The sequence below is a fragment of the Macaca fascicularis genome, chromosome 7, assembly GCF_037993035.2.
Source record: "Macaca fascicularis isolate 582-1 chromosome 7, T2T-MFA8v1.1".
Taxonomy (NCBI): Eukaryota; Metazoa; Chordata; class Mammalia; order Primates; family Cercopithecidae; genus Macaca; species Macaca fascicularis.
Genome location: NC_088381.1, coordinates 145,630,889 through 145,650,618, shown reverse-complemented (window position 1 = coordinate 145,650,618; position 19,730 = coordinate 145,630,889). Strand labels below are relative to the sequence as shown.

At 42.4% G+C, this 19,730-nt stretch overlaps 1 protein-coding gene across 3 annotated transcripts in view; it reads left to right on the top strand.

Moving 5' to 3' along the window:
- The window catches only part of ALKBH1 (alkB homolog 1, histone H2A dioxygenase), a 33,314-nt gene extending 13,875 nt beyond the window's left edge, over positions 1-19,439 (top strand). The window contains exons 4-6 of one of the 3 annotated variants that reach the window (XR_012416042.1): positions 14,517-14,607; positions 16,410-16,548; positions 18,255-19,439. Coding sequence is in view for 2 of the 3 variants with exons in the window: in XM_005561911.4 (XP_005561968.3) it covers positions 14,517-14,607; positions 16,355-16,548; positions 18,255-18,684 (715 nt within the window). In the remaining variant the exon portion in view is untranslated. Of the gene's footprint in view, positions 1-6,589; positions 9,522-14,516; positions 14,608-16,354; positions 16,549-18,254 lie in introns of those variants that run through there. The other 2 variants (XM_005561911.4, XM_073997962.1) reach the window with 2 other exon arrangements.
- The last annotated feature ends 291 nt before the right edge of the window (positions 19,440-19,730 follow it).

The following is a 19,730-nucleotide window of genomic DNA, read 5'->3' as shown; positions in this document are numbered from 1 at the left end:
AATAATTATTCCAGGCAGGGTAGAAGTGTGAAAGAAGAAAAAATGATTTTTTTTTGTTTGTTTTTGTTTTTTGAGACAGTCTCACTCTGTCGCCCAGGCTGGAGTGCAGTGGCGTGATCTCAGTTCACTGCAACCTCTGCGTCCTGTATTAAAACGATTCTCCTGCCTCAGTCTCCCGAGTAGCTGGGATTACAGGCACCCGCCACCACGCCCCACCACTTTTTGTATTTTTAGTAGAGATGGGGTTTCGCCATGTTGGCCAAGCTGGTCTCAAACTCCTGACCTCAAGTGATCCCCCAGCCTCGGACTCCCAGAGTGCTGGACTACAGGCGTGACCCACCAAGCCCAGCCTGAAAAAGTGATTTTTTAATGGGTTATCCTCTTTTCACTGTCCATTTGAACTGATCTTCAAAAATGAGTAGGGGTTTACCCGTCAGAAAAGTAAGAAGTCTCTACTGAGTAGAGAAAGCAGCCTGAGCAAAGATACAATATTTAAGACAATAAATTGTCCTGTGAGACAAGAGCATAGGATGTGTACTTTCTTATGTTTATTCAATAGATAGCTATTGAGTTTCTGCTGTGTGTCAGACACTGTGCTTGAGTGTTAAGAGATTCAAAGGCAGATAAAAAAACAGTTCCTGTCTTCAAGAAATTCGTACTTTAGTTATGGACAAAAACATAGAAACAGATAATTAGATACAATTTGGGTCTGGGCTTGTTGGCTCATGCCTGTAATCTCAACACTTTGGGAGGCCAAGGTGAGAAGATCACTTGAGGCCTGGAGTTACCAGCCTGGGCAACATAGCAAGACCCCACCTCTATGGAAAAAAAAAATTTTTTTTTTGAGATGGAGTTTCACTCTTGTTGCCCAGGCTGGAGTGCAATGGCATGATCTTGGCTCACTGCAATCTCCACCTCCCAGGTTCAAGCGATTCTCCTGCCTCAGCCTCCAGAGTAGCTGGGATTACAGGTGTGCACCACCACACCCGGCTAATTTTGTATTTTTAGTAGAGGTAGGGGTTCCTCCATGTTGGTCAAACTGGTCTCAAACTCCCGACCTCAGGTGATCCGCCCGCCTCGGCATACCAAAGTGCTGGGATTACAGGTGTGAGGTACTGCACCTGGCCCAAAAAAATTTTTTTTAATTAGCTGGGCATAGTGGTGTGCACCTGTATTCCTAGCTACTCTGCAGGCTGAGGAGAGACTGTCTCTAAAATAAATAAATACATACATACATACATACATACATACAATTTGGTAGATACGGAGATAGACATTATAGGACATAATGGGAATGGTCACTTAAGTAGCTAGGTTGGAGGTAGATTATAGAAAATGCTTCCTGGAAGCCATGGGTAGGCAGAATTGGTAAAATATGAAGGAGGAGAGGTGGATTTGGGCCAGATGGTAAAGGGTTTAGTGATGCAGAGCAGGGGCCAACAGACCCAACCACGTGACCCAACAGTGCCCAACCACAGGGCCGCAGACCTAGACAGCCGAGCATTACTGCCTGAGCTTCGCCTGCTGTCAGATCAGCAGCAGCATTAGATTCTCATAGGAGCGCGAACCCTGTTGTGAATTGTACATGCAAGGGGTCTAGGTTGCACACTCCTTATTGAGAATCTAATGCCTGATGATCTGAGATGGAACAGTTTCATCCCCAAACCACCCCCCATCCCCACTCCATCTGTGGACAAATTGTCTTCCATGAAACTGGTCCCTGGTGCCAAAAAGGTTGGGAACCACTAATGTAGAGCACCAGTTCTGGAGTCAGACTGTGTTCAGATCCCAACTCTACCACTTAATAGCTGTGTAACCTTGAGCAAGTTCCTTCACCTTTCTGTGTCTCATGACAGTCCTTTCCTTATTGAATAGTATGAGAATTAAACAAGATAATACGTGAGAAGTCCTTAAAAGTGCCTGTTAAAACCATTTTACCAACTTTATGTCCTGTTTGATGTTACATGGCCTCATGTTGTAGTTTTCAGAAACTGTCATGCCGATTCTAACAGAGTAAAGAGAAGATTTTCTTAAGGGGAAAGAAGTAAAATTCTGTGGTTTTTCTTTAAACCTTGGTCTGTAGGTTATGGTATTGACAGGAGCAGTGAGGAAAACCCTGTCCATAAGCTTTTAGTAGTGTCTTCTTCACAACTGAGAGCAAGGGAAAGGAAGATCATGGTTGAGTGAAATTAGTCCAAGAGAACCTACTGCTATTAAACCAGCCTGTGTTTTCAAGTAATTGATTTTTTTCCTTCTGATATATGACTCTGCAGAAATCACAGCTGTCTTTTAAGATAGCTCAGATGAATCTCTGTAATAAATCATCCTGTAAACAATGGTGAGATACCTTTTTTTTGTCTAATAAATTAGCAAAAATAAAATATTTGATGGTCATACCTTATGTTGTCAAGGGTTGGAAGAAATTGATATGCTCAGACATTGTACTGGCAGTATTGAAAATCGATTAAGGCCAAGTTTTCATTGTGTCACTATGTGATATGTGCTTCAGTTTCCTCATGTGAGAAATGAAGGTATTGGACTGGATAAGCCATTCAAGGTAATTGAATCATGGGCAGTCAGGGTCATGTGGACAGTACATGGCAGCTCTCCCAACTTTGCCAGTCTCTCAGAACGGGAGAGAGTCTGTTATTCAAAAGAGATCCCCTGGAGGTTTTGATTAGGTTTCATAACATCCTCTGACATTGAGAACCACTGAAGTAAAGGACCTCTAAGATCCTTTTGGTTTTAATTTTCTAGAATTCTGTGGTCAGGGAAGAAAAAACTTTAAATAGGAAATGAAGAAGAAATACTTGAACTTAAGCAAAAGCAAAAATTATTTTAAAAAATACTTGAACTTAAGAACTGTGCAAAAACTTAGAGTACCTCAATTCTATGGTTTTTTCTTTTTTTTTTTTTTTTTTTTTTTTTGAGACGGAGTCTCGCTCTGTGGCCCAGGCTGGAGTGAGCGGCGCCATCTTGGCTCACTGCAAGCTCTGACCCCCGGGTTCCCGCCATTCTCCTGCCTCAGCCTCCCGAGTAGCTGGGGTTACAGGCGCCGCCACCTCGCCCAGCTAATTTTTGTATTTTTAGTAGAGACGGGGTTTCACCGTGTTAGCCAGGATGGTCTCGATCTTCTGACCTCGTGATCCGCCCGTCTCAGCCTCCCAAAGTGCTGGGATTACAGGCTTGAGCCACCGCGCCCGGCCGAATTCTATGGTTTTTTCAAAGTGAATAGCGTAGCTAGAGATTGTTGTACAAGTGTACAAGAGTTATGTGCAGGCTGGGCACGGTGGCTCACGCCTGTAATCCCAGCACTTTGGGAGGCCGAATCGGGCAGATCACCTGAGGTCAGGAGTTCGAGACCAGCCTGACCAACATGGTGAAACCCCATCTCTACTAAAAATACAAAATTAGCTGGGCATGGTGGTGCATGCCTATAATCCCAGCTACTCAGTAGACTGAGGCTGGAGAATCACTTGAACCCAGGAGGCGGAGGTTGCAGTGAGCCGAGATCACACCATTGCACTCCAGCCTGGGCAACAAGAGTGAAACTCGGTCTCAAAAAAAAAAAGTTATGTGTAAACATCTTCCTTGTGACATTGTTTATAACAGAAAAAAAAAATTGTGAAGCAGCCTAAGAGTTCATCAGCAGGAGACCAGATAAATCTAACGTGACATAAGTCTAACATGACATATCCCAGACATAGAATGCAGCCACTGTGCAAGGATTAAAAAAAACTTTAAATGCAACCCTCTAGTATATATCCCAGACTTTAAAGCCAGAATAAATTCAGTCATTTCTTACCATCTCTATCACAAGTGCCTTGGTCTAAGCTGCCATCATCTCTTATCTAGAGCACTGCAGTAGCCTAACCAGCCTCCCTTCTTAGCACAAACTCAAGTGTGGTTCCAAGGGCCCACCTTGATTAACAGTGACACTTTTATCACTCAGGAAGTTTCAAGGATTTAGAATCTCCCTAGCAGGAGCCAGGGACAAAAACCAGTCAAATTCTTTGTTACATAACATCATCACATTTAGAAAAAATCCACAATTCTTAACCATGGCTGTAAGGCCGAGAAGACTTGGCCCCCAGCTACCTCTCTACTCTCATTTCCTACCATTCCTACCTCATTTCCTTTTCATTTGTTCTTTCCCACCATGTTGACTTCCACTGCTACCCTTAAACACATTAGGCATGCTCAGATTTTTTTTCTGTACAGGCTGTTCTACCTAGGAAGCTCTTCCTTTAGATCAACAGTGTCTTGCTTCCTTTAAGTCTTTGTTCTAATATCATCTTAGAAGAAAGTCTTCTTTTATTATTCAGTCAACAAGAATCTCCTACTTCCCATCATTCTTTATCCTCTTGCTTTGGTTTGTTTGTTTGTTTATTGCTACTTTTTTTAGAGATGGCGTCTTGCTATGTTGCCCAGGCTGCCTTGAACTTCTGGGCTCAAGCAGTTCTCCCACCTCAATTTTCTGTCTTATTTTTTGTTTTCTAAATTATTTTGCTTCATTTTTTTTTTAATTCAGTGCAACATAGTTGCCAAATAACAACTTAGCTTTATTTGTTCTGTAAATTAGCTTATGAAATACTCTCTTTTTATGTATATGAAAGGTTTTTTCCCACTGATAACCTCATTGTGGAAGCAGAATTAATCCTCTCCTCTTTCTACTTCTTTAAGACTGTTTATAATGCTAGTATAGCATTTATTCTAGTGAATTGAGTCATCTATCCCTCTCTCCTTCCATTGCCTTCCTCTCCCATCTTGAAAATTTTGTAGCCTTGATTCTTACCACAGTTCTTTGTATATATTAGAAGGTGCTCAGTAAATATTATTTCAATTAAATTCATATTCCCTCTTTATTAGTCTAGTAAGAACAATGCTAAATTTGAGAAGGATCATTTAAAGACTATATAGTTTTCTTATTTTCACTAATTTATTAAATAATGTACATTTGTGCCTTAGAAAATATGTGATGCTAGGATAGCTATGAAGAAGAATAAAAGCCAGTGAGGGAGGGACTGTTAAAGGAGGAACCCAGGTACTTAAATAAGGAATTTACAATACCAAAGCATGTATACTTGAATTGAAGTTGCAGGGTGCTTTGGGGGAACAATATAGGAACTGGCTAGGAGAAAGACTTCCGAGAAGAAGTGAGTGTAAACCGTGTATGAAAAAACAAATTGGGGCCGGGCGCGGTGGCTCAAGCCTGTAATCCCAGCACTTTGGGAGGCCGAGGCGGGTGGATCACGAGGTCAGGAGATCGAGACCATCCTGGCTAACATGGTGAAACTCCGTCTCTACTAAAAATACAAAAAACTAGCCGGGCGTGGTGGCGGGCGCCTGTAGTCCCAGCTACTCGGAGGCTGAGGCAGGAGAATGGCGTGAACCTGGGAGGCGGAGCTTGCAGTGAGCCGAGATCGCGCCACTGCACTCCAGCCTAGGTGACACAGCGTGAGACTCCGTCTCAAAAAAAAAAAGAAAAAACAAATTGGAAAAATCTGCTAGGCTGAGAGTGGAGTAGAGCATTTCAGTAGAAAAAACTGTATAGTCAGAGGCACGGCCATGAAAAACGGGGAGAATAGCATACCTTATGGGAAATGCTTGGAGATGAGACTAGAAAGGTTAGTTAGAGCCAGAATATAAATGGCTCTGCATGCCATATAAGAGTGTGGACTTTGTCCTATTAACAGTGGGTATTTATCAGGATTAATAACAGATTATTCACTTCAGAAAAATAACTCTGTGGTAGTGGAGGAAATGGACTGAAAATACAGTGGTTGCAAAAAGCACAATTAAGAATTTAGGCCAGGTGCAGTGGTTCACGCCTGTAATTCCAGCACTTTGGGAGGTCGAGGCGGGGGGGGGGGATCACCTGAGGTCAGGAGTTCAAGACCAGCCTAGCCAACATGGTGAAACCCCATCTCTACTAAAAATATAAAAAATAGCCAGGCATGGTGGCAGGCACCTGTAATCCCAGCTACTAGGGAAGCTGAGGTGAGAGAATCGCTTGAACCCGGCAGGTGGAGGTTGCAGTGAGCCAAGATCGTACCGCTGCACTCCAGCCTGGGCAACAGAATGAGACTCAGTCTCCAAAAAAAAGAATTAGGCTGGGTGCTGTGGCTCACACCTGTAATCCCAGCACTCTGGGAGGCTGATTTAATCCATGCAAAAGATGGTAAAGGCCTCAAAAAGATGTTGTCTACAGAGCTTAGTTACCAAGCAATTATAAAAAGTGAGAGAAAAGAAAAAGTTAAAAATTATCTACAGATTTCTACATGGCAGTGAGGGTAATACTAAGGCTTGTAATGGAAATAAGTATTGAAAGAAGAGAAGAATGAGCAGAGACTATCCTTAGTGTAGTTGGGGCCATACTGTTTTTGAAATGCCTATAGGGTATCCAGGTGGAGATGTCCAGCATGATTTTGGAAATACAGAACTGAGCTTAGGAGTAACGTAAGGGTGAGAGGGATGTGGAGAGAAAGAGATGAGATGAGGGGGTTACACATGAAGGCCATAGTGAAGCGCTGAAAATAGATGTGATTTTCTTTCTTCCTTTCTTTTCACTTTTCTTTCTCATCTATAGAAAAGACGGCTGTTGGCCCCAGGAAGCATCAGCACAGGGTGAAGAAAATAGAGCAGGAAAAGACACCAAGCAGCCAGAAGGATATGAGGAAAAACAGAAGAAATGCTGTTAGAGGCTAAGACAGGAAAATGTTTCAGGAAGAGAAGGGCCAGCCATGTCAAATAGGTCTAGGATTTGACAGTTAATTGGTGTAGTGAAACTGAAAAACTAGATTCAGTAGTGGTATGAACAAAATTCAGATTACGGTGAGGGGAGAGAGTGAGGAAGGCAAATGTTGAATTATTTAAAAGTTTAATTATAAAGGGAAGGAAAGATGGGTAAGGGGTAGAAGGAGGTGAGGTATAAGCAAGGTAGCTTGCATAAATGACAGAGAAAATGTTTTTGTTGTTTGTTCTTAAATATGTAGGAATATTAAACATGTTTGAAGGCCAAGAGGAAAAAAACAAGTTCGGAAGAGGGCTTGAAAGTATGAGAAGAAACATTCTATTAATGGAGAAAGGCCTCAGAGGCTGTGTCAGGGAAATAGGATATAGTATAGGTAGAGAATTAGCTTTGGAAGAAAGAAGTAGGACCACTTCTGAAACCAGGAGGAAGGATCAGGTGAAAATTTAGAGAAGTTTAGTGGTGTGGGAGAGGAAAGTTGAAATTGTTCATTGGATCATTTGAGCAGGCTTCTGTTTTCTCACTGACGTAGAAGGAAATAAGAACAAAACTAAGGACTTGAGATGAATGGTGAAGGTTTAGAATAGAAGATGGTTAGATAAGACAGTTTAGAGGGTTAGAGAATACTGAATATTTGCAAGATAGCAAAAGGATGTTAGCAGTTACGGTGGCGTTGGACATCCATTTGCAATGAGTGACTGGGAGTGTCAGGTTGAGAAGGGAGAGAAAACTGAAAGCACTCAAACCCTGAAAGAGTGGAGTGGCAGGGCATAGTGGCTTACGCCTGTAATCCCACCACTTTGGGAGGCCAAGGCAGGTGGATCACAAGGTCAAGAAATCGAGACCATCCTGGCCAACATGATGAAACCCCATCTCTACTAAAAACACAAAAATTAGCTGGGCGTGGAGGCACGCACTTGTAGTCCCAGCTACTAGAGAGGCCCAGGCAGGAGGATCACTTGAACCCAGGAGGTGGAGGTTGCAGTGAGCCGAGATCACAAACACTGCGCTCCAACCTGGCGATAAAACGAGACTCCGTCTCAAAAAAGAAAAAAACGATTGCTAAGAAAAATGCCAACACTTACATAAGGCGCTTACCCGTGACAGAAACCAAGCAAACTGCTGTATGAGCACATTCACCAGGGGAGAAGGTGGCCAGCCCACCCATCCATCATCCTTCTGCTAGTGCCTGGAGAAGGCAGCAGGGAGCATAGCATGTTTCTTTTTTAGTGAGACCCAATAATTAGGGTCATGGTTGCTTGGAAACATTCTTTTGGATAATTGGATAAAGATGTATTAGGTGCCAGCATATTTCCTGCATTCTTCAAGGTGAGAGTTGTATTGGTACTGATCCTTCTTGACCTCCTTTTGGATAAGTCAGGTTTAAAAAGAGAACAATCCACTCCCTTCAGTGATTCTCTCAGTATTTTATGCTTAAAAATGATCCGGAAGCATGTTAAATGGTGTTGGCCTTACTGTTCACAGTGTTCAAGAACAAATCTTGGAATTTTCATTACCCAAGAGGCCCATGGTTAACCAGGGAGGTCCCTAAATAGTACTAAGACAAGAAATGTTTAGTGCTGGCCAGTCCTGCTCTCACGTATTGAAGGCAGATATTAACAGTTGTTGCTACTTTCCTTTCAGAAAATACAAAGGCAAGAATTGAAATCAAGTTTTCATAAGAGGATATAAAATGAGGGTCTAATGCACTTACATGGGTTTAATACATTACAAAAATATTTATATCATTCCCCCCAAAATGGCATAGACACTCAAAGATCAGAATTTTTCTTGCAGTAAGCAAGTTTTTAAGCTATTCTTTTTTTCTTTTTGTTATGAGGACTGAACTTAATGCTTTTCAAGGTAAGACTCAACTCTGCCTTATTTTACATCCTTGGACCAGTCCTCCTCTATAATATAACTCAAAAACTTAAAGCCTTTTTTTTTTTTTTTCTTCTGAGACAGGGTCTCACTCTATGCCCAGGCTGGAGTGCAGTGGCACAATCTTGGCCTACTGCAACCTTCTCCTCCCAGGCTGCTGCCTCAGCCTCCCAAGTAGCTGGGACTATAGGCGTGCACCACCATGCCTGGCTAATTTTTTGTGTTTTTAGTAGAGATGAGGTTTCACCATGTTGCCTAGGCTGGTCTCCAACTCCTGAGCTCAGGCAGTTCACCCACTTCAGCCTCCCAAAGTGCTAGGGTTACAAGCGTGAGCCACCATCCCCAGCCCAAAGCCTTTCTTGTAATCACACAGTTAGAGTCCTTTGTTTTTTTTAAGATGGAGTCTTACTCTGTCACCCAGGCTGGAGTACAGTGGCATGATCTTGGCCCACTGCATCCTCCTGGGTTCAAGCAATTCTCATACCTCAGCTTCCTGAGTAGCTGGGATTACAGGCACCCACCACCATACCTGGCTAGTTTTTGGTTTTTTAGTAGATACAGGGTGTCACCATGTTGGCCAGGCTGGTATTGAACTCCTAACCTTAAGTGATCCGCCCACCTCAGCCTCCCAAAGTGCTGGGATTACAGGCGTGAGCCACCGTGCCCAGTGAGAGATGTTATTTTGGCTTCTTAGAAAAGGAACTAAATTAGAAAAGGTGTATTACAGTATGATTCTGTTCATGCTGTCACTATAATTTTGATAATTTTTATTGTTAATAACATAAACCTGTGTTAATTATCATTATTATTATATTACTCTGTTCTTGAATATTAGACTAAATCTTTTGGTGGAAAAGCAGTTTGCTGCGGCCATATCGGATGTCTAAAATACTGTCACCTTTTGAATTATTTCCAAAGCTGCATTATTGTTACGTTTATTGTTTCAGATCAGTCTGACATTGATATGATAATATGGATTCTTCATAAAATGAGGCTGGGCACGGTGGCTCATGTCTGTAATCCCGATACTTTGGGAGGCCAACGCCAAAGGACTGATTGAAACTAGAAGTTCAAGACCAGCCTGGGCAACATAGAGAGACCCCGTCTCTACAAAAAAATTAAAAATTAGCTGGGCATGGTAGCACACACCTGTAGTTCTAGCTACTCAGTAGGCTGAGGTGGGGAGGATTGCATGAGCCTGCAGCAAGCTATGACTGTTAGGAGGCCGAGGTGGGTGGATCACCTGAGGTCAAGGGTTCAAAACCAACCTGGCCAATATGGTGAAACCCCATCTCTACTAAAAATACAGGTGGTGCATGCCTGTTTTCCCAGCTCCTTGGGAGGCTGAGGCAGAAGAATCACATGAACCTGGGAGGCGGAGGTTGCAGTGAGCTGAGATCGCGCCATTGCACTCCAGCTTGGGCAACAAAAGCAAAACTCCATCTCAAAAAAAAAAAAAGAAAAAGAATAAAACAATCTGTTATTGAGCTAGAAAGAAATGGAAGGTATTGTGTTTTGTTTTTTAGTTTGGGCTAGAATAGTGTTTTTCAAAGTGTAGTTCCTGGACCAGCAGCATAAGTATCATTTGGGAACTTATTAGAAATGCAGTTCTCAGGCCCCACCCCAGACCTGCTGAATAAGAATTTGTAGGCCTGGACCCAGCCATGTGAGTTTCAACAAGCCTTCTAGATGATTCTGATGTACATTAAAGTTCGAAAAACACTGGGCAAAAATTAAGTGGGATACAGACAGGTTCTGTTAAAGGCTTTCTGTAGAGCTCTTAAGACTCTTTCCGCCTTTCAGCTGGAACTGCCATCTTCCAGTCATTTGCCAAAATGACAAACACAAAGGGAAAGAAGAAAGGTACCTGACTGATGTTTTCTAGGCCTTTTAGAAAACAGAGTTGTTCTTTTGGCCATGTATATGCATATCTATAAGAAAGATGATATTGTCAGCTGGGCGCAGTGGCTCATGCCTATAATCCCAGCACTTTGGGAGGCTGAGGCGGTTGGATCACCTGAGGTCAGGAGTTCAAGACCAGCCTGGGCAACATGGTGAAACCCTGTCTCTACTAAAAATACAAAAATTAGCTGGGTGTGATGGTGCATATCTGTAATCCCAGCTACTCGGGAGGCTGAGGCAGGAAAATCGCTGGAACTTGGGAGGTGGAGGCTGCGGTGAGCCGAGATTGCACCACTGCACTCCAGCCTAGGCAACAGAGCAAGACTCCATCTCAAAAAAAAAAAAAAAGAGGAGGATGATATTGTCGACATTAAGGGAATGGAAATGGGTACTGTTCAAAAAGGAATGCCCCGCAAGTGTTGCCATGGCAAAACTGAAAGAGTCTACGGTGTTCCCCAGCATGCTGTTTGCATTGTTGTGAACAAGTAAGTTGAGGGCAAGATTCTTGCCAAGAGAATTAATGTGCGTATTGAGCACATTAAGCACTCTAAGAGCTGAGATAGCTTCCTGAAGCATGTGAAGGAAAATGATCAGAAAAGGAAGCCAAAGAGAAAGGTACCTGGGTTCAACTGAAGTGCCAGCCTGCTCCACCCAGAGAAGCACACTTTGTGAGAACCAATGGGAAGGAGCCTGAGCTGCTGGAACCTATTTTCTATGCTATGGATTCTTAGCATAATAGGTGTTAAAATAAAATACCCCTGGACTGTTTTTTTTTAAAAAAAAAAAAAAAAAAAAAAAAAGACTGCAGCTTGGTGTGGTGGCTCACTTGGCACCCTGGGAGGTCAGGGCAGAAGGATTGCTTGAGGTAAGGAGTTCAAGATCATCCTGGATAACATAGTGAGACTACATCTCTCTATTTTTCTTTTTTGTTTTAATTAAACAATAAAAATAGGCCAGGCGCAGTGGCTCACACCTGTAATCCCAGCACTTTGGGAGGCTGAGGCGGGTGAATCACCTGAGGTCAGGAGTTCGAGACGAGTCTGGCCAACAAGGTGAAACCCCGTCTCTACTAAAAATACAAAAATTAGCTAGGTGTGGTAGTGCATGCCTGTAATCACAGCTACTTGGGTGGCTTAGGTAGGAGAATCACTTCAATCTGGGAGGTGGAGGTTGCAGTGAGCCAAAATCATGCCACTGCCCTTCAACCTGGGTAACAAAGCAAGAAGCTGTCTCCAAAAAATAAAATTTTTGAAAAGACTCTTTGCCATTTAAATACTCAGGGTGCCATCTATTTTGAGTTCTGGATTCCAGTCTCAGATGACCAACTTCTTTCATCTTTTTCTACCACTTCTACCATCTCTTTTTTTCCCCTTCCTCAAAAACACATAGATTCAATATTCATATGATCATCATCATCCTTTTCTTCAACATCATTTTCTTGTATCCTAGAGATTACCTTAAAATAAGGAATTGGCTACAAAGTAATATATTTGAAAGAGAAATAGAATGGATCACCTCTGTAGGGTGCTTATGTAACTCTGGAACTACATCTATATTGCCATTAACCACAAAGTCCACATGAGTCATACTTATTTTTCTGTCTCAGGCTACTAAAATAGAACATGTTCTCTAGAGGAGAACATGAGGGAATTCTTTGATTTGTACCTTTAGCTGAATAAACATTGGTAGACCTCAAGTTGTGTTAATAACTGCATTACATTTTTTCATTTTTCAGTTTTTATGCACAAATATTAAATAATATGTGATTGTTATCCATATTGTAATTGTTCAAATCAGCTAGTTGCTGTCAGTGGCCAAGCCTTGTGTTTTTCCCTAAATTATTAGTTGTCTGTCTCCTGTTGTGTCAGGGAGTCCCCAAAACCACACCCAAATCTGATGGTTTGTCAGGAGGACTCAAACAGGACTCAGCATACGGTCATACTCACAGATGAGATTCATCACAGTGAAAGCATACAAAGCAAGATCAGCAAAGGGAAAGGGGCCTGGAGCAAAGTCCAGGAAAAGCCAGGTGCGTGCATCCAAAGTCCTCTCCCAAGGAAGTCACACAGGATATGACAATGGATTGTAACAAAATCTGTGAAATGTCTACCAAAGAAGCTCAGTGCCTAGGTTTTTACTAGGAGCTTGTCATGTAGGCAGCCTCTGCCTGACACATGCCAAAGTCACAAACTCCCAGAAGCAAAGCAGCTGTTGACCATGAGCCATATTGTTTGCACAGGTTAGGTGCAATAAGCCACTCTTAACAGTTCCAGAGAATTGTGTGAACCTTGCCAAGGACCATCTTTGTAAGCAGACCATCAGTCAAGTCTGCTATGTCTCTTTTCTGCACACCTGTCCTAAATAAATCAGTGTTTGTCCATTCCTTTTTATCTGCTGGTCTTGATGTATGTATGTGTCATGATGTCCTTCTTAGAATGTAAACTCTGTGAGGACAGATAGCTTCTATCACTCTTTGTCAAACATCAAGATGAGTGCCACTTAACAGTGTGGGCCTCAGTAAATCCTTTGCTTTTGCTTGTGCTGTGTGCCTATATTGCCTATTGCATCACTCCCTGTTTAAATGCTGCCCATTCTTCAGTGCCGTGCTCAACTCCCCTCTGCCAAGAAGCCGCAACTGATTTGACAGCTGACTTTGAGCTCTCCTCTTTCTTAATTTCGTGCGCCTCAAAGTGTGCTATTTACTTTAGTACTAGATTTTATACTGCATTCAGTTTCCCTCTAATTTCTCCTTAGACTTTCTATTCTTATATTTGTCATTTCCTGTCACAGATTCCTTTAAGAAATATGATATTTTCCTTTTCTTAAACAGCCATAGTTTTTGGACAAAAAAAAATTTGATTGATCAATGATGTAAATAACAGAGAAAAATTAAATCATTAGACCTACCATTCTCATATTTTTAGATATTTGGAGGTGAGCCAAACAAGCTTCCTCTTTAGAAAAGGAGTAGTGGGCCGGGCACAGTGGCTTACACCTGTAATCCCAGCACTTTGGGAGGCCAAGGCAGGCGGATCACCTGAGGTCAGGAGTTTGAGACCAGCCTCACATGGAGAAACCCCGTCTCTACTAAAAATACAAAATTAGCCGGGTGTGGTGGTGCATGCCTGTAATCCCAGCTACTCAGGAGGCTGAGGCAGGAGAATTGCTTGAACCTGGGAGGCAGAGGTTGTGGTGAGCCGAGATCGCACCATTGCACTCCAACCTGGGCAACAAGAGCGAAATTCCATCTCTAAAAAAAAAAAAAAAAGAAGAAAAAAAGAGTAGTTAATCACATAGATTCGATCAGACAAGATGTAATTGCAGAAAGAGCACCTCTCATTTTTACAGAAACCTGTGGTTTGAACAACGGTATGTCAGAAACCCAATCAGTTACAGTGTTGCCTTAATTGTTAGCTAAGCCTCGGTTATCTAAGCTATGTTATACAGAGTTAAAGAAGTCATGTTAAACCAGTTATTTTTTATTGTACTATACACTATATTTTGCTAAACTTTTTTTTCCCAACCTGCAATTCTGGGACACCACCATCATTATAGAAACATAGAAATCATTGTGATTAACCATACCCTACTTTTAGCAAACCAAACTGAAAATGTTCTGTAAGTCATATTTTTGGTTGCCCATAGTGCTCTTGGTACCATTTCGCATGGACTGGTAAAGACATTTCTCTTGTCATTGTTGTCATTCTTTCTTTATCGTTACCGAGATGCTGGAGACTTGTGATTTAAAGTTGACCCCATTCCGCAGCGGATTTAGAACGAAGGAGTATAAATTGGAAGTGCTAACATGTTTTTCTCTGTTAATGTATTTGTGGTCTACTGATTTATCTCTTCTAAATTCTCCTACTGAGTCTTGGCTAACAGCTTATACCATGTAATACTAAATTTAACTCCAGAGTCTATACAAACGGCTATTGCTGCAATTTTACATGAATAAATGCTCTTCTGTCACCAATCTTTGCAGGTATAAAGAAGTGACCAAACGGAGACCCCGAAGTTTACTGGAGAAACTGCGTTGGGTGACCCTAGGCTACCATTATAACTGGGACAGTAAGGTATTCAGGTTTTCTTAAATCTTTTGTTTTCTGTTTATAGGCTTCTTTAGCCCACATAGTTGTATTTCTTCCTGGCCACGCTTAAGATATCAAGATTATACATTTGTGGGAGGATCCCTTTCTTTTATTTCCTTAAAAAAAGTCTCAACTGGGCCAGGTGCCGCGGCTCACATCTGTAATGCCAGCACTTTGGGAAGCTGAGGTGGGCGGATCACTTAAGGTCAGGAGTTTGCTGCCAGCCTGGGCAACGTGGCACAACCCTGTCTCTGCAAAAAATACAAAAGTTTGCCGGGCCTAGTGGCACACACCTACAGTCCCAGCTACTTAAGAGGCTGAAGTGGGAGGATTACTTGGACCCAGGAGGTGGAGGTTGCAATGAGCCAAGATTGCACCACTGCACTCCAGCCTGGGCAACAGAGCAAGACTCTGTCTCAAAAAAGAAAAAAAAATCTCTCTTTAAGTATCTCAAGAGGAATGAATTTTATTATCCCATCAGATTGACCAGTCAAATTGCCACTAAGCCATGTTGCAAGCTGAGAGGTCCAAAACCAAACTGGCTATAGTATTTTAGTTGCCTTTTTATAAATTAACTTTTTAGTTTAGAATAGTTTTAGATTTTACCTTTGTCTCAAATAGTTAACCAATAGTAATACATTACTGTAACAGCAGCATTTTTTTTTTTTTTTTTTTTTTTTTTTTTTTTTTGAGACAGAGTCTCACGCTGTTGCCCAGGCTGGAGTGCAGTGGCGCGATCTCGGCTCACTGCAAGCTCCGCCTCCTGGGTTCATGCCATTCTCCTGCCTCAGCCTCCTGAGTAGCTAGGACTACAGGCGCCCGCCACCGCGCCCGGCTAATTTTTTTTTTGTATTTTTAGTAGAGACGGGGTTTCACTGTGGTCTCGATCTCCTGACCTTGTGATCCGCCCGCCTCGGCCTCCCAAAGTGCTGGGATTACAGGCTTGAGCCACCGCGCCCAGCAACAGCAGCATTTATACTTCATTTAGATTTCCTTAGTTTTTAGCTAATAGCTTTGTTCTTATATCTAATTTTCTAATATCCAGGATCTTACCCAGGATACTACATTATATTTAGTCATTGTGTTTCCTTGGGCACCTCTTGGCAGTGACAGTTTTGAGTTGCCTTTTTACCCTAACAGAACTATCTCATTTACAGATAGAGTATACTATACTAACTAGAGGGTGGTGGAGTAATTGCTTCATGTATAGACTCAATGCCGTATATAGCACAGTGCCTGTTATATAACAGTGCTTGGGTTCTTGAATGATTCATTATTAGATCATTGGATACCTCAAGAATGGATGGTGGCTTAATGTCTGTAATCACAATGCTTTGGGAGACTGAGGCAGGAGGATCGTTTGAGACCAGTCTAGGCAACATAGGGAGACCCTGCCTCTGCCAAAAAAAAAAAAAATTAGCCAGGCATGGTGGCATGCACCTGTGGTCCTACCTACTTGGGAGACTGAGGTAGGAGGATCACTGAGCCCAGGAGGTCTAGGCTACAGTGAGCCATGATCACACCACTGGACTTTAGCCTGGACAACAGAATGAGACCCTGTCTTTAAAAAAAAAAAAAAAAAAAAAAAAAAAAAGATGGATAGATATTGCTGTGTTAATATGTTAATGTGACTTTGTAAGTAAGATTAAAGTGGTAATTAATCTTATGCCACAGTTTCCTATATTCCTGAGATCATTGTTTATTTTTCTTATTCTCTCTACATTTACCAAAGAAATACTCAGCAGATCATTACACACCTTTCCCTTCTGACCTGGCTTTCCTCTCAGAGCAAGTAGCCGCTGCCTGTGGATTTCAGGGTTTCCGAGCCGAAGCAGGGATCCTGAATTACTACCGCCTGGACTCCACACTGGGAATCCACGTAGACAGATCTGAGCTAGATCACTCCAAACCCTTGCTGTCATTCAGGTGAGTGAGTTCCAGGGATTTGGGATTACTTTTTATCATTTAATTCTTTTTTCTAAGGCATTTTACTCTAAAATAAATACAGGTATTTAACTTTTTAAAAAATGGCTGGACTATAATCTTCCACTTCTGGGAATTTTAACAAATTATAGTTACTATCTCTGTTTAAGACACATGAAACTGCCGGGTGCGGTGGCTCATGCCTGTAATCCCAGCACTTTGGGAGGCCAAGACGGGTGGATCACAAGGTCAGGAGATCGAGACCATCCTGGCTAACACGGTGAAACCCCGTCTCTACTAAAAAATACAAAAAACTAGCTGGGTGAGGTGGCAGGCACCTGTAGTCCCAGCTACTCGGGAGGCTGAGGCAGAAGAATGGCGTGAACCCAGGAGGCGGAGCTTGCAGTGAGCTGAGATCCGGCCACTGCACTCCAGCCTGGGCGACAGAGCAAGACTCTGTCACCAAAAAAAAAAAAAAAAAAGACACATGGAACCTACCTTTTGTTTTATTTTTATTTTTTATTATTTTTTTTTGAGACGGAGTCTCATTCTGTCACCCAGGCTGGAGTACAATGGCGTGGTCTCAACTCACTGCAACCGCCACCTCCCGGGTTCAAGCGATTCTCCTGCCTTAGCCTCCTGAGTAGCTGAGACTACAGGTGCACACCACCATGTCCAGCTAATTTTTTTTTTTTGTATTTTAGTAGAGATGGGGTTTCACCGTGTTGCCCAGGCTGGTCGTGAACTCCTGAATCCGCCCACTTTGGCCTCCCAAAGTGCTGAGATTACAGGTGTGAGCCACCGCACCTGGCCATAGCCCACTTTTTATAATGAAAGGTATTATCAGTGCTCTGTGGAATAGACAAGTGGAAGGCCATAAAAGCAAAGTGAGTGACCTTTGGGATAGAAGAGCAAAATATAGAGCAAAGCACAAAAGCCTGAGTGGTTTATTCTCCTTGTCTCCCTAAAAGTAAGTTTAAATTTGTGCCAAGTTTTGCACCTGTATCTCAGCAAAGTGCCTTTTATTAATTGCCTTATCTTTAAAATGAAGAATGGTAAACATAGTAAAGAACTCAAATGATTTTATTGAAAGACTCAAAGACACATCAATAGGCTGGGCATGGTGGCTCATGCCTGTAATCCCAGTACTTTGGGAGGCCGAGGCCAGTGGATCACTTGAGGTCAGGAGTTTGAGACCAGCCTGGCCAACATGGTAAAACCCTGTCTCTACTAAAATACAAAAATTAGGCGTGGTGGCACATGCCTGTAATCCCAGCTACTCCGGAGGCTGAGGCACGAGAATCACTTGAACCCAGGAGGCTGAGGTTGCAGTGAGCCGAGATCGCGCCACTGCACTCCAGCCACTCCAGCCTGGGTGACGAAATAAGACTCTGTCTTTAAAAAAAAGCATCAATAAAACTTAAATGGATAATGTTAAAGCTAAGTTCTTCATTTGCTTTTTTAACTGCATCAGATTTTATTTTGCAGCAGTTCTGTGGGCTGTTGTAAGTATAGGTAGAAGGTCATGAGTTGGTCACTTATAGACACAAGCCAGAAGAGAAGGATCTTAGCACAGTTTTAAAAGGAGGATTTGGGAGCAATAAATATCAAGTTGAAATTAGAAAATAACACAGTTGGCAGTAACTTTCCCAGTCATAGTTAATAAACAAAACTTACTCTTGCGTGTTGTTTTTACTTATTTTTTGTAGCTTTGGACAGTCTGCCATCTTTCTCCTGGGTGGTCTTCAAAGGGATGAGGCCCCCACGGCCATGTTTATGCACAGTGGTGACATCATGATAATGTCGGGTTTCAGCCGCCTGTTGAACCACGCAGTCCCTCGTGTCCTTCCAAATCCAGATGGGGAAGGCCTGCCTCACTGCCTAGAGGCACCTCTCCCTGCCGTCCTCCCCAGAGATTCAATGATAGAGCCCTGTTCTATGGAGGACTGGCAGGTGTGTGCCAGCTACTTGAAGACTGCTCGTGTTAACATGACTGTCCGACAGGTCCTGGCCACAGACCAGAATTTCCCTCTAGAACCCATCGAGGATAAAAAAAGAGACATCAGTACAGAAGGTTTCTGCCATCTGGATGACCAGAATAGCCAAGTAAAACGGGCCAGGATAAACCCTGACAGCTGAGACTTGGAGATCCCATCCTTTTACTCAGGCACCTGCTTACCATAAATGACCATGTTATTGCGTATTGCCATGGACTTCAGCACCCAGATAAGCCAAAAACAGAGACAGGGAAGAACTCATTGATGATCACACTGTTGCCTTGGAACCCATGCAGAAGTAAACTCATTAGCCACTTTGCTCAGAGAAGTGTTTGACATGGTCTGATCCTAGTTACATGTTGGCTGTAATGTTGAGAAGTCAGTCCAAGGAGGTATGTTCTTCCACGACAGCCTTCTCAGCCTCTGCCGTTTCCTTTGAGGAAGGTAGAAGTGAATTTATATGTCTGCAGAGTCTTTAAATACCTCAGATTTTATTAATGGGAAATACAGTACCCTTCCTTCCACTGCATCTGGTAATTTATGGTGAAATTGTGGTTCCGTGAACCAGCTATTAGTCTCATCTTCTTAACTCCCTCAGTCATCATCAAATTCTTTGATCTTCTCTGGCTCTCACAGAAGAATCCTTTACACATGAAAACAATGGGACTGGAAAATCTTGTCTCTTAGAAAAGAAATTAATCACAACTATCTCTCTTGCCTAAAAGATAAATGTATGTAAACCCAAGGAAAGGGGAATTTAGTTTCTCCACATGTCATTTCGGTCTCTAAACTCCCTGTTGGCTTTTTAATGCAATTTTAATTGTTGAAATAAAAAAGTCCCAAGGGTGTTTTGTTACTGTTTTCTCCATGAATAAACTCACTTGATTTTAAATTAAAGATCTATATCTGTCTTTGGGGTTTAGTGTATCTGGAATTAGGGTTTTTTGTCTGTTTTTCTTTGCTGTATTGTTCATGCTATTGAAGCCCTCTAACTGTTTCTGCCCTACACCACCCTGCTCTGCCCTAAGTATTCTTTGTGGCTGTCTCACAGAAGAGAGAACATTTCTTGATATTCCAGTCACTGCTGTTTTGTCGGAGGGTAGGCGGCTTGGAAAATGTAGGCAACGCCAAGTTTTAATCTTTGTATCCCCAACAATTTGACTCACTATATTGTGGTCCAGGTTACTT